The sequence below is a fragment of the Gracilinanus agilis genome, chromosome 5, assembly GCF_016433145.1.
Source record: "Gracilinanus agilis isolate LMUSP501 chromosome 5, AgileGrace, whole genome shotgun sequence".
Lineage (NCBI taxonomy): Eukaryota > Metazoa > Chordata > Mammalia > Didelphimorphia > Didelphidae > Gracilinanus > Gracilinanus agilis.
Window position 1 is genome coordinate 136282461 of NC_058134.1, and position 15841 is coordinate 136298301.

General features: G+C 37.2%; 1 protein-coding gene across 1 annotated transcript in view; it reads left to right on the forward strand.

Annotated features, from left to right (window-relative positions):
* Positions 1 to 3524: 3524 nt before the first annotated feature.
* The window catches only part of LOC123249962 (POTE ankyrin domain family member H-like), a 34095-nt gene continuing 21778 nt past the window's right edge, over positions 3525 to 15841 (forward strand). The window contains exons 1-6 of the mRNA XM_044679035.1: positions 3525 to 3656; positions 4300 to 4386; positions 5163 to 5368; positions 9484 to 9598; positions 9742 to 9915; positions 11548 to 11654. Coding sequence (XP_044534970.1) covers positions 3525 to 3656; positions 4300 to 4386; positions 5163 to 5368; positions 9484 to 9598; positions 9742 to 9915; positions 11548 to 11654 — 821 coding nt within the window. The remainder of the gene's footprint in view (positions 3657 to 4299; positions 4387 to 5162; positions 5369 to 9483; positions 9599 to 9741; positions 9916 to 11547; positions 11655 to 15841) is intronic.

Genomic DNA, 15841 nt, shown 5'->3' on the forward strand with positions numbered 1-15841 from the left:
TATATGTACTATTGATTGCATTCTAATATAAAAATATGCTATGTTACATTACACAAATTTTTTACAAATCTTTATCAATCACTTGATCCTCTTCATTGAAAAATTTTCTTTAAAGTCTCTATGTGCTTATCAGCTACAAATATTTCAGTCCTAGACAATTTCCTCTGTTATCTCTGAATTCTCCTCTTTCACAGGAATCTCTTCTTCCACAGGAATGTGTGTAATACAGGAGCTTGCTGTGTACTGTGGCAATAATCAGTAACACAATGACAATTATTATTACTATGGGATCCACAATTATTTTGTCTGCACCCATCGTTCTTATTATGCCCATTGCCTCTGTTCCTGTACCTATTAGCAAATTGCCCCCTGAACCTACAATCTCTGATGAAGTTTTATATAAAATTTTTCAGGCAAGAACTTCTATTTTGATTTTGTTCTCTATCTTTAATTCAACATTCTTTATATATATACATATACGCATATATATAATTATATATTCAGAAGCTACCTAGATATCTTAAAGAACATTTCTGAAGACCCCTTAAAATCAATTGCAATATTTAGCTCATTAAATTCTCCAGAGGTTGAATACCGCTGTAGCCAGTTTTGATGGAGTGTATCCATTATCTATGTGACAATTAACAAAGGCAAAAATGAAAGAAAAGGCTGTATAAGCAACATGTGACCTCAAAGGATGTGGTGACAAACCCAGCATATATAAAGAGTTATGGTTTTTCCACTGAAAAGGGTTTGTGCAAGATGACTATGGGCTTTCACAATGATATTTTGTTCAGTAGAGACATAGGAGAAAGGTACAGAAAAAAAAATAGTGTAACAGAATAATATTGATTAGATTAATATATGAACTTAAAAATATTAAATTTTAAAACAATCAGCAAATACAATAAGCATGACAGGGGCAGGCATTGAATTCAAAAGTCCTTTTCTCCAATTCCAATAGACTTCTTCACTATTTTGGAAACAAAACTCAAAAAGTTAACATCAATAAATTTTCAGATTTCTTTTAAGGTTCTTCCCCCTCCCCAGTATTTATCATCCATTTGCATTTTTTGGTCAGAGCTTTGAAGTTACCCATATACTCACTGAGCAGATTCTCCATTCTGCATGTTGAGAGTATTTAAGATTTTCAAAACTTTGTCAAAATATTCCAGTTTGGTCTGTAATTGAAGCAGGCTAGGTTGTTGCTGCATATTCTTGAGGAGAAGTAAATAAAATGGGAAATATGCAATGAAAACACAAACTGGCAGAAAAAATTAAACACAGCCAATATGTACTTATTATCTCTACCAACTGAAACTGTTCTTTCAGACTTTCAAGCATGCTTTGTAACAGCATTATTCCTCAAAAAAAACACACACACACACACAAAACTGAACAGCAACTGCATTGGCTATGGGCGGGGGAAGTCAGGGGTGAAGGGGAAAGTAAGAGCATGAATCATGTAACCATGTTAACTTTTCTGAAAAAATAAAAATTATTGGGGGCAGCTGGGTTGCTCAGTGGAGTGAGAGTCAGGCCTAGAGACAGGAGGTCCTAGGTTCAAACCCAGCCTCAGCCACTTCCCAGCTGTGTGACCCTGGGCAAGTCACTTGACCCCCATTGCCCACCCTTACCAATCTTCCACCTATGAGACAATACACCGAATACAATGGTTTAAAAAAATAATAAAAATAAAAATTATTAAATGGAAAAAAAAGAAAAAGAAGAAAAAATTACAAAATGTAAAATAAATAATTTTGATTATATTAAAAAAAAACTGAATGGATTTTATTCACAGGGTAAATAAAAGGACCCTGACTGGAAGGTAAAGTTCTTCAGATGTTTGCAAGGGCTTTCAAAAGCTATTCTCTGGTGCCTGCCTCCCTAGGGTCAAAACTGCTAGGGAGAACAATAGGATATTTGGCTATAAAGGACTGGCTTCTCTTCAGGAGAAAAAAACAAAAAATAGAGACAAAATCCCCAAAACTCTGACTTCAAATCCACTGATTTGGGTTATCTGCCATCCATCTTAACCAGGAGTCCAGAGTCAGCTTTAAAAAAGAATCTACTTGAAAACTAGAAGGGGAGGTGGGGCTGGTCAGTGGCAAAAGTACTGCTCCCAGTCTAAAAGCCACTCTAGCTGGAAGCTGGGAGTTCAAGCGCCTACCACTTGAGACTAAAGTGGAGCTGGGAGGGAGATGGCCAAGAGGTTTGGGGACCTCACCCTTCCATGGGAAAAAAGAAGCACAGATGGCAAGAGGGTCTGGTCGCAGGCTGTTGGAGACTAGAGACTAGGCAGGAAGCACTCAAGATGAATTAGCAGGAGTGCAGGGAGTGGGGCTGGAAAAACACAGGGCACAAGAAGTGGCAGGAAAGAAAATGCAGCTTGCAAAATTTATCTTCTCTCATTAAAAAATTGAGAATTCTATCCCTTCGTGGTTGGCCTGTTGTTAAGATTAAAATTAATATTCAAATACTCCAAGTATTATATTTAAAAAGATTTATTAATAACGTGAAGAAAAAGAAAAGAAAAGGCTAGAGTAAAGAGGGTGCTAACCCAGCCATGCACGTGGGAAAAAAGAGAGAGGGCATGGCTTATAGCAAACTTATAAACAACACATGAAGACACAAATGTGGGGGTGCAGGGAAAAGTATGCTTGGAGATGAAATCCAAGGGTACAAGATTTTCTAACTATACATCCAACTTCATTAATAGAAGCATCACAGTCACAAGGAGAGAAGTGATATATTATTATATTATATATTACATATCTGACTTTTATTAATAAAGATAATATATATAGTTTATATACCACAAAATGTAAAATAATATAGTTATGGATATAGAATTATATCTCTAAAACCAGTTATATATGTATATAACATGCATGTATGAAGTTTATATATATATATAGGTAATTATACCATTACATACATAAATACATATACAGAAAAACTATATCATTATATACATGTTAGTATAGTTTTATATATGACTACATACTCATAATTAGTTATATATATCATTTGCATATAGATATATTTTTATGTGTGGTTACATATAAGTATATACTTTTATATATGTAGTTGTATATAACTAGTTTATATACATTGTGGTGAAAATTTATTAGATGAGACACCAAAAATACAACCAAGTCCCCTAGTCAAAAAGGAATAGGTTTATTGAGAGAGGGCTGGTCTCACAAGAAAGTCAGACCCCAGTTAGCAATACAAGACTTCACGCCCTGTGAGCACAGTTTACAGAAATAAGATCAGAAGTACAAAGGGAGTTGATGTATCTAACGACCATTATCACTTCCCTGGCCCATGCCTTGGCTGGTGCTCCTTAGCCCATACCAATGCTAGTAAGTCCAATCTGCAATGCCATTGACATAAGTGGGTCCTTTGACTTTTGCTGTTGATGTGTACAAGTAGCACAAAGTGCTGACTTTGCAGAGGTTCTTAGACCAATTACAACATAAGGATAAGTTATTTTAGAGCAATTATAAAAGCATGAACAGATGTACTGGACTCAGGTCCTGTGGTCTTTGGCCTACAGTGTGCAATTCAGTCTAATCCTGCAGAACCAGGGTGTGTATTTTGACTCAGTGTGTGCCAAAGAGTACAGACCCATAACAGAGAAGGATATACAGGTAGTTAGCCTAATATGAATAAGGATGAAAGTTTAAATAATGGGGGGGGCAATATCAGAACAGAATAGATATAAAATATTTCAGAATTATTACAGAATTATGGGGGGGAGGGGATTTCAAAATCACAAAATATATACAGATATAGCTTTATCTTTATATAGATCATTTTCCTTGTGGCCATGATGCTTCTATTAGTGAAGTCAGGGATCATATTAATTTTTTTGTTTGCTTTGAAAATATTTACTTTCATTAAACTTTGGCTCTACTAAAAATTCCAAGTATTTTTTCACAATTATTTAGCACTATCTCCTGCTATTTTGTACTTATGGGATTGAGCTTTTGAACTAAAACGCTGGACTTTAGGTTTGCCAAGGTTACATTTTTTCCTTATTACCTGCCCCTGGCCTGTCAGCACCTTCTGGATTCTGATTGTCATATTAATTAACTAACTTCTCGGTCATCTGAAAATCTGATAAATGTGTCCCCTGCCTGTTTATTCTCTCCATCCACCTTTCCTGGAGCCCATTCCCTTCTCACAGGCATTCCTTACTCTTTTCCTCCCACTGAGCCCAATCACTGCTCAGAACTACCTCCTCAGAACTACCGTTTCCTAATTTTCTATATATTCTGTATATCCGTGTAGGTGCGGGAATTGTTTCTCAGAGAGGATGCACTACCCTCCTTGGGAGCAGGGACACTTCCATCTAGCAGAATGCCGGGTATGGAGCAGGTGCCCAATGTGTGCTTATCCATCTAGCCTATTCCTCGGTATCACATTGAAACGTTTGCAGAGCACAGGCGGAGGCAGGTCTTGCTGGCTGAGACGCCGGCTCTCCTTCTCTCTCTCTCTCTCCCAAACAAATCGTTCCCGGCCTCTGCAGAGGCCATGAAGGAGAGAAGAGAATCACAAGGGAGACTTGGTTGGCTTTTGCCCCGGGGCTCCATCAGGGTCCCGAGGGTACTCGTTTTCCGGGTGGGAGCCTTTAAAAAAGAGATTTATTCTCTAATCCAACGTGCTCATTCTACAAAAGAAAAAACTGAGGCTGGGAGAAGTTCTCTGCGGATCGTCGCTAAATTAGACCACTGAGCTAGTCATCCCGTTTCCTCCAGGCGCGACCCCATCTCTGGCCCGACCCCGCCCGCTTCTATGAGTCCCATTTACTCAGAGACCCTAAAGAACCAATAAGAAAGGGAACAGCCCGGGTCCGGAGGTTAGGAACCAATCTCTCTGAGCTAACAGGCTGGCGCTTCCGCTTGTCTTTACCACCAGGCCCACGTGCCATGAGAAGGGTCTGACAGACACATGCGTAGTTCAATCCTCTAGCAGTGTTGCCAGGGCTGCCATTGTTTCTAAAGGTGAATTGGTCTTAACTGCTGGGCCCTCACAGCCTAAGTGCCTGGCCTCCAGAGCCGAGGCGAGGGTCAGGAGAAGGCTCATAGAGGAACCCCCTCGAGTTCTCCCTCATTTTTAAAAGAATGTTTAAAAAATTTTTTAATTTGAAGCAGAAAAATACTCAGCCTCAGGCTTGCTCCTCCACTACCCCACGCAGGGACAGTGGGGTTGATGTAACAGCCATATCTGAGGGATATCATCTGAATAAAAAAGATCTGGGGAAGCTCCACAGAGCAGCATCTACAGGGGATGTCGCAAAGGTGCAATGGCTGCTTCTCCTGAAAAAGCAGGAGATCAATGAAACAGATAAATTGAACCGGTAAGAGAAGGGTCCCCTGGGGGAACGCCCCTTCCCTATCCCTCCACTTGGGTACTTGTGAAATGCAAAATCCTGGGAAAGCTCTTCTCTGAGCACCTGGGACAGCGCAGAGCCTCAGGACTGCCTCAGAGTCAGGCTTTGCCCCTTTGAGATTGGATAGCAAGTGGCCAAAGCTGGTGTCCCCTCATCCTCCCGCAAGTCCATTCTTAAGGAATGGGAAACGCCTTACTTTTAGCCAGGGTCCAACTTACTCTTTCTCCACAGCAACAAGGAAGCAAAGACCACTATGTCCTGCCCAGTTATATGAAGTGTAACAATGTCCGAGCAGGAAATGAACTACTGTTTTTATTAAACACTTAATCTTAAGTGCTAGGCACCTGAATACCCGCAACAGATAAAGGAAATGGGGGGAGAGGGGGTTGGCCTCTTCACCCTAAAAAGCCAGTGGAATTGGGGAGTTAATCAGCAAGGGAGCCTGGGGAAAGGATCAGATTCGGGTGAGAAGAACCAGGAGACTGTAGTGTCACAAAACCTAGAGAAAAGGGAGTACCAAGGAAAAGAGAGGGACAGTGTCAAAGGCTTCAGAAAGGTCTAGCCACATGAGGATTAAGAAAAGACCATTAGATATGACAATTAAGAGGTAAGATTTTGGAGGAACTGGGGGAGAAGTTTGTAGGCAAGCAGGGAGGTGGCCAGTAGCCAAAGAGATTGAAGATAAAGGGAAAGAGGAAAGATAGAGGGGGCTAACTGTGGGAGGAGATAATATGGAATGGCATCACTTTTTTTGTGGAGAAGCTTTTCCTTGGCAAGGAGAGGCCACTTGTTCATGTGAGATGAGTGAAGGAGGAGACAGTGGCAGAAGGCATTTGGATGACATGGGTGGGGGTGGAGTAAATGGGGGGTTTCAGGAAATAGCCTCAATTTTTTCAGCTAAATATGAAGCAAGATTCTCAGTTGAGAAGGTGCCAGATGAATCATGGGAGGTTTGAAGAGGAATGAAAATGTTTGGAAGAGCTACTGTGCTAAGTAGCATAGTGAGTTAATTGGGAAGATAGAAAATGATTGCCTTATAGCAGTGAGAACCCAGTTGAAGCTATGTAACAAAATTTTAGTGGACCCAGTAAGCACAGTTGCTTGATTTTCTCCTCCTTCATTTAGCAGCTTGTGTATAAGGACCAAAGATAGCAGATGGTGGGAGAAATCCAAGGGGATGAGGCTGGCAGGACACAAATGGAAATACAACAAGGGGACAAGAGACTCAAGAGAAAGAAGACCATGTAGAGTTGAACAAACATGTTGAATGATTCACCAAGAAGTCAGGATTGGGAAAGGAGGAGAGTGTAGCCACTCTAGGAGTGATGGCCTGGGCTTAGAGGTCATGGTGGATGAGAAACAGGGTAAGTTTTCTAAGCAGAGGAAGACTTGGAATGACAATAGACTGTGATCAGATAAGGGAAATTTAAGTTCATAAACATGGCAGGGATGGATGGGAGATTAAAGGTATAACCCATCTTTGCATGTGGCTTGAGTTGGGGTAAAGTAGAAGATCATGTTAAATCTGCAAGCTGAGGAAGTATTTATATATGTGGAAGAAGTATATATGCTGCTTTGGGGAAGAAAGATTATGAGACAGCATGGGTGAAAACAGCTATGTGTAAACAAGATACATACAAGGAAACTGAATGGCCTCAGTGGAAAGGCATGAAGATATAATGGTGATGAGAAAGGCTTCTTGTAGAAGGTGAGACTTTTTCCTGAGAATTAAAGGAAGCCACAGAAACTAGGAGGTAGAGATGAGAAGGGACAGCATTCAAGGCATGGGCACAGCCAGAAAAGCTCCTAGTGTGGGGAGACAGTGTTAGGAACAGTCAGTCAACAAATGTTCCTTAAGGACCTCCTATGTACAGAAACTGCTCAGAGCAAAGAAAAACAAGAGACAATGCCTGCTTTCAAGGTGCTCACATTCTAAAGGGGGAGACGACATGAAAACACCTAAATACAAACTAGATACTGCATAGAAGATAAACTGGAGATAATCGACAGAGAAAAAACATCATGAAAGGGAATTGAGGAAGGCTTCTTGTAGAAGATAGGATTTTAAGTGGGACTTGAGTAATTTGGGTAGGGCAAGAGATGGATATGAGAGAGGAGGGAATTCCATGAGTGAGGATCATCTGGTGAAAACATTTGGATTGAGGAGATGGAAATGTCTTGTGCTAGTAGCAGCAAGGAGACAATGTCTAATCTAGCTATACTTGCTCAAACTATATTACTGGAAACAATAAGCCAATCTGTTGTACCTTGTATAGATCAGAAGGAGACTCTAGCAGTCATAGAAATGCAATTCATTCTACAAATTGCTCAGAAGTCTTTTATAACTTTAGCCCTACTGAAATGGGCATCATCTATTTAGTTTCTTTAAATAATTCTAATAAGAACTCCCACATCACAAGCAAATCCCAAGTTCTTTTTTTTTTTTAATTTTTTTAAACCCTTAACTTCTGTGCCCAGGGTCACACAAGTGTCTGAGGCCGGATTTGAACCTAGGACCTCCCGTCTCTAGGCCTGACTCTCAATCTACTGAGCTACCCAGATGCCCCCAAATCCCAAGTTCTTGAAAGCATGTTATGAGTATTTTCAATTTAAAATGAAGATTTAGAACATAATTTCCATAAGTTATAAAGACAGGTGAAAAAATGGCTATGAAATATGACTAATATAGGACTAGTTTTACTTGTGTAGTTTAAACAAGCAACTTCATTACTCAGTATACCACATATATAATCCAATTGCTATCTAATTAAATATGTATATTAATTTTTTTCAGGGGATATGGACTAGCTATGTCCTTTTATTGGTATACGAAAATCCCTTTATCACTGCAGGTATCCTATCTTCTCTGCAACTTAGAATATTAGAATTACTTAGATCAGTGGGAGGTTTAAGTGACTTGCCCCAGGGTCCCACAACTACTGTATGTCTCAGAAGGTGGACTTGAACCCAGCAGGTCTTGCTAACTTCAAAGTGAACTTACTATCCCCATACTGGGCTACCTCTATAGAGTTTTTTCTTCTGAGGGGTATATACTGTGATTTGAAGATTATTAGCTTTTGTCTGTGGGATTTATTATTATTAAATCATTAAGCTTAATTTTCATAGGAAGAATACAGGACTATTTTGCATATGATAAGATACCTACCATTTGAATCTATTAGTCATGTTTTATTATGATCAGTAAAATAATTTTAATATAGGAATGATCATGGAAATGAGTGTAGGCAATCTTTGTTTTAAAATATAACTATTAACAAAAACTAAAGGAAAAAAGCCTTTAACCAATCAGTATGACAATTAAAAATGCTAACTAGTCCCTTCTCAACATTGAGATGCTTTTAAATGTGTCTCTCAAAATGCTCAACAACTAAATTCTTCTCTCCCCTCCACTGTGGTCCTACATGATGGCTGACCCAATATCTTTCTCTTTCATCTCCTTTTCCCCTGGTAATTCAATTCCTCTTTGCTTCCTTCTTGTCTGCTTTCTTTAACTTCTCATAACTCAGTTTCTTGCTTTAGCAGTTTCACAAGTGTACACACTCATATTTTAAAATTTCCTTTCATTCTGCCAACCTTTCCCTAGGAATCTCTCTATTCACCTTTACTCTTTTACCCTGTCTCCCATTTCTTCTTCATGCTCCTTTACCAGGTAAAAAATCCTGCCTTAATCATAATTGAAAAACAAGGAATACACCTGGGTTAGGAAAGAGAAAATTAGTGAAATCTGAAATAATCTTTTAAATATTTTTAACCTTCAAAATCTCCATGAATGGCTTCATTTTATTTCCCCTCTTATCTAATTAAACTTTTTTCTTTAAACAAAAGTATTTGATATTTTTAAGAGATGTCAAAGTATTATTCTGTTTTGTTTAATTACTAATTAAGTAGAGTATTGTCTTGTCAAAAACATTGAAGTGATGGTAGTGGCTGTGTACAGTTATTTTGGCAGTGATTTATAGTTCTCAGGCATTTATGTTAGAAATGACTCTGAAACAGTTGTACAGTTTGGATAGTTTCACACTGTATTGTCAAATAATCACATATTTCTTTCTTCTCTGTAGGACGCCTCTTCACCTGGCCTGTGCCAATGGATATCCAGATGTTGTGTCTCTCTTAGTAGAGAGAAATTGCAACCTAAATGTGTGCGACGGAGACAGTCGAACTCCTTTAATTAAGGTTTGTACGAGTTACCTGTGCTGCTCAGGGAAATGCATTTTGTTTTCTCACTTGGATGAAAAAAATATGCTTTACTAACATATTAAATACCAAAAGTGATGTTTAATTCAATGTGACATTATGTCTCTGTCTTCTACTGACAGGCTGTACAGTGTCAGCAGGAGGAGTGTGCAACTATCCTGCTCAGTCATGGGGCAGACCCCAATGTTGTAGATACCAGAAACAACACTGCCCTTCACTACTCTGCCCTGGGTCACAACACAACTATAGCAGCAAAGTTGGTTGAACACAAAGCTGATATTGAAGCAAAAAACCAGGTAGAGGCCCACCTTTTGAATAAAATATTTTATAAGCCAAGATGTTTAATCAGGTAGTGTTTGGGTCACATATTTTATAATTCATATATTCTTGGGAGCATTTCTTTAATGAAAAAAACTTAAAATAATTCTGTAGTCAAAGCTGATTGGCCTTTGAAATTTTCTAAATTTTTTTTTTGTTGTGATGAGAAGATCTGTTATTTCAATTATGTTGAGAACACCAGTGGCTTGGTCTCTTAAACACAGAGCAGAGATAACTTTCTTTTAACCTTTATCTTCTGTCTTAAAATTGATATTAAATATTGCTTCCAAAGCAGATCAGTAAAGGCAAGGCAATTGGAGTTAAGTTACTTGCTCAGGGATATGCAGTTGTGAAGTCTCTGAAGGCCATATTTGAAACAAGAATCTCCTATCTCCAGGCCTGGCTCCCTATCTACTGATATCCTCCCTATCTTCTCACTACCCTGATCCATTAACTTTAAAAAATAACAAATACTTTATAATGATTACAACATAATTGGTTTCTGAACCATTTTTCTGAAAAGGGGTCCATGACACACAAAAGGTTAAGAAACCCTGTCTTGGAAAGTATCCTGGAGCCCTGAAAAGTTTAGGGACTTCCCAGATTCACCCTACCAGTATATGGGTATCAGGGGTAGGCCTTGAATGTAGATTTTAGCATCTTTGAGGCTAGCTTCCTTTCTACTCCATCACAGTTGTCTCTAGGATTTTCTTTTCTTGATATATTAGGTCTGCCTAATTACCTACAATGTTTTTCTGCATGGAGACCTCTACTTAGGATAACAGAATGTTAATTGGTCATTTAGAAATACCAGGTTTTTTCAAAATCATTTAAATTTGTTCCTAAGAATAAATCTACAGAGACAGAATTTTCATGAGAACAAATTCTTAAGTGTATGTGTTTTTTTCCCCTTTGTCTTAAAAACCGCATTATTTACTTTCCTAGAAATACTGAATAAATACTGATTTTTAGGAAGAGGCTTAACTCTGAGTCACTGACTCTTGAGAAAAAAAAAAAAAACAAAGTAGTGCACATTAGGAGATTTGGGAAGAGATGAAAAATGCCAGGAGAATGACTTTCTTCCAAGTTTAGCCACCTTGAGGCCAAGCTTTCTTTAGTTTTCAGGTTGACCATACTCAAAGGGAATGGCTGAAGAGAAATGGTCAACTTCAGAACCAATGAAGGTACAGCTTTAGCTTAGCAGACTTCTGAGGGAACAGGGTTGGTTGTTTGCAGGCAATGATTGATCATGAAACAAAGATACCCATGAAATGGTATGAAATGATCTCTTCCATATTCTGGGTTTCTGCCTCCTGACAACAGGTATTAAATCTCAGAGGCTATCTAATCTCATTATCTCATTATCTCATTTCACTTATGAGGAAACTAAGACCAGAGAAGTAAAATAATTTGCTTACAATCACACAAGAAGTAACTAACAGAGGCAGTATTGATGCCCAGGGCTGCTCCCTCCAAAGTTCCATTTGTACCCTTCTTCCATAAGATGACTTTTGCAAGTTCGCAAGATATTCACAAAATGTCTTAAGCTGAATTAAAGTATATAGAGAATCCTTGCATCCTGTAACAGCATCTTTAATATGATTTTGCAGGAAGGCTATACACCACTTTTACTTGCAATTACAGAACATAATGAAGAAATGGTAGACTTTTTCTTAAAGAATGGAGCAAATGTGAATGCTTGGGATAATTCCAAAAGGTACAGTAATCAAAGACTGAGATTTTTAAAAGACAATTTTCATTTTTTAAATATTTATTTTTAAAATATTAACCAAATTTACCTATTTTGTTTTCTTTAACCTCCCATTTTCTTTCCCCACTCCCATATCCAATAAGCACCTCCACTGTATTGTACAAATTTTATCACTTATACCTATTTCTATATTATTCATTTTTAACATTTATTAATATTCATTTTTAACATGGTTACATGATTCATGCTCCTACTTTCCCCTTCACCCCCCCCCTGCTCCCCCTCCCCATGGCTGATGCACATTTCCACTGGTTTTAACATGTGTCATTGATCAAGCCCTATTTCCAAATTGTTGATAGTTGCATTGGTGTGGTAGTTTAGAGTCTACATCCCCAATCATGTCCGCCTCAACCCATGCGTTCAAGAAGTTGTTTTTCTTCTGTTTCCTCTTCTGCAGTTCTTCCTCTGAATGTGGGTAGCGTTCTTTACCATGAGTTCCTCAGAATTGTCCTGGGTCATTGCATTGCTGCTGGTACAGAAGTCCATTACATTTTATTTTACCACAGTGTATTGGTCTATGTGTACAATGTTCTTCTGCTATGCTCCTTTTGATGCAGACATCAATTCCTGGAGGTCTTTCCAGTTCACCTGGAATTCCTCCAGTTTATTATTCCTTTGAGCACAGTAGTATTCCATCTCCAACATATACCACAATTTGTTCAGGCATTCCCCAATTGAAGGACATACCCTCCTTTTCCAGTTTTTTGCCACCACAAAAAGCTCAGCTATAAATATTTTCCTACAAGTCTGTTTATCTATGATCTCTTTGGGGTACAAACCCAACAGTCGTATGGCAGGATCAAAGGGCAGACATTCTTTTATAGCCCTTTGAGCATAGTTCCAAATTGCCAGCCAGAATGGTTGGAACAGTATACAACTCCACAAACAATGCATTAATGTCCCAGTTTTGCCACATCCCCTCCAGCATTCATTACTCTCCCCTTTTTTCATTTTAGCCAATCTGCTAGGTATGAGGTGATACCTCAGAGTTGTTTTGATTTGCATTTCTCTAATTATTAGAGATTTAGAACACTTTCTCATGTGCTTATTGATACTTTTGATTTCTTTACCTGAAAATTGCCTATTCATGTCTCTTGCCCATTTATCAATTGGGGAATGGCTTGATTTTTTTATACAATTGATTTAACTCCTTGTATATTTGAGTAATTAGACCCCTGTCAGAGTTTTTTGTTATAAAGATTTTTTTCCCAATTTGTTGTTTCCCTTCTGATTTTGGCTGCATTGTTTTTGTTTGTATAAAAGCTTTTTAGTTTAATATAATCAAAACCATTTAATTTACATTTTGTAATTTTCTCTTACTCTTGCTTGGTTTTAAAATCTTTCCTTTCCCAGAGATCTGACAAGTAAACTACTCTATGTTCACTTAACTTATTTATAATTTCCCTCTTAATATTCAAGTCATTCACACATTCTGAATTTATCTTGGTGTAGGCTGTCAGATGTTGATCTAAACCTAATCTCTCCCATATTATTTTCCAAATTTCCCAGCAGTTTTTGTCAAATAGTGGATTCATGTCCCCAAAGTTGGGCTCTTTGGGTTTATCATGCACTGTCTTGCTGATGTCATTTACCCCAAGTCTATTCCACTGATCCTGTCTCTTAGCCAGTACCATATTGTTTTGATGACTGCTGCTTTATAGTATAGTTTAATATCTGGTACTGCAAGGCCCCTTTCCTTCACATTTTTTCCATTATTTTCCTTCATATTCTTGACCTTTTATTATTCCAAATTAACGTTGTTATAGTTTTTTCTAATTCAGTAAAGAAGTTTTTTGGTAGTTTGATAGGTATGGTGCTAAATAGGTAAATTAATTTGAGTAGAATGTTCATTTTTATTATGTTAGCTTGTCCTACCCATGAGCAATCAATGTTTATCCAATTGTTTAGATCTAGTTTTTAATTGTTTGGAAAGTGTTTTGTAGTTGTTTTTGTATAATTGATGTGTTTGGTTTAGTAGATAGATTCCTGAGTATTTTATATTGTCTAAGGTGATTTTAAATGGTGTTTCTCTTTCTACCACTTGCTGCTGTGATGTGTTGGAAATATATAGAAATGCTGATGATTTATGTGCATTTATTTTGTATCCTCAACTTTGCTAAAATTGTTGATTATTTCTACTAGCTTTTTAGTTGATTCTCTAGGATTTTTTAAGTAGACCATCATATCATCTGCAAAGAGTGATAGCTTAGTCTCCTCCTTGCCTATTTTAACACCTTCAATTTCTTTTTCTTCTCTAATGCTACTGCTAGTAATTCTAGTACAATGTTGAATAATAGAGGTAATAATGGGCATCCTTGTTTCACTCCTGATCTTATTGGGAAGGCTTCTAATTTATCCCCATTGCATATGATGCTTATTGATGGTTTTAAGTATATATTGTTTATTATTTTTAGGAAAGGTCCTTCTATTCCTATACTTTTCAGTGTTTTCAATAGGAATGGATGCTGTATTTTGTCAAAGGCTTTTTCAGCATCTATTGAGATAATCATGTGATTTTTGTTTGTTAGATTGTTGATATGGTCAATTATGTGGATGGTTTTCCTAATGTTGAACCATCCTTGCATTCCTGATATAAATCCCACCTGATCATGGTAGATGATCCTCATGATTACTTGCTGGAGTTTCTTTGCTAATATTCTATTTAAGATTTTTGCATCTATGTTCATTAGGGAGATTGGTCTGTAGGTTTCTTTCTCTGTTTTTGATCTCCCTGGCTTTGGAATCAGTACCATATTGGTGTCATAAAAGGAATTTGGTATGACTCCTTCTTTGCTTATTATATCAAATAATTTGTGTAGTATTGGGATTAGTTGCTCTTTGAATGTCTGATAGAATTCACTTGTGAATCCATCAGGTCCTGGCGATTTTTCCTTAGGGAGTTCTTTGATGGCTTGTTCAATTTCTTTTTCTGATATGGGATTATTTAGGTATTCTATTTCTTCTGCTGTTAATCTAGGCAGTTTATATTGTTGTAAATATTCATCCATATCTCCTAGATTGTTATATTTATTGCCATATAATTGGGCAAAATAGTTTTTAATGATTGCCTTAATTTTCCCTTCATTAGAGGTGAGGCCTCCCTTTTCATCTTTCATACTGTCAATTTGGTTTTCTTCTTTCCTTTTTTTATTAGATTGACCTGCACTTTGTCTATTTTATGTTTTTTTTTCAAAATACCAGCTTCTAGTCTTATTTATTAATTCAATCGTTCTTTTACTTTCAATTTTATTAATTTCTCCATTGATTTTTAGTATTTCTTATTTAGTTTTCATCTGGGGATTTTTAATTTACTCGCTTTCTAATTTTTTAAGTTGCACACTCAATTCATTAATCTCTGCCCTCCCTAATTTGTTAATATGTGCACTCAAGGATATAAATTTCCCCGAGTACTGCCTTGGCTGCATCCCACAGAGTTTGGTAGGATGTCTCATCATTGTCATTCTCTTCAACGAAATTGTTGATTGTTTCTATGATTTCTTCTTTGACTAACTGGTTTTGGAGAATCATATTATTTAATTTCCAATTAGGTTTTGATTTGCCTGTCCAGGAGCCCTTAATAATTATTATTTTTATTGCATTATGATCTGAGAAGGTTACATTTATTATTTCTGGTCTTTTGCATTTGTTTGCAATGTTTCTATGCCCTATTACATGGTTAATCTTTGTGAATGTACCATGTGCAGCTGAAAAGAAGGTGTATTCCTTTTTGTCCCTATTTATTTTTCTCCACATATCAATTAAATCTAATTTTTCTAGGACTTCATTCACCTCTCTTACCTCTTTCTTATTTATTTTTTGGTTTGATTTATATAGATCTGAAAGAGGAATATTTAGATCTCCCATTATTATGGTTTTACTATCTGTTTCCTTCTTGAGCTCTGCAAGTTTCTCCTTTATGAATTTGGATGCTATGCCACTTGGTGCATACATATTGAGCAGTGTTATTTCCTCATTGTTTATACTGCCTTTAATCAGGATGTAATGACCTTCCCTGTCTTTTTTTTTTTTTGTGGTCAAATCCTTTATTTCTTTTTTTTTAATTTAAACATTTATTAATAATCATTTTTAACATGGTTACATGATTCATGCTCCTACTTTCCCCTTCACCCCCC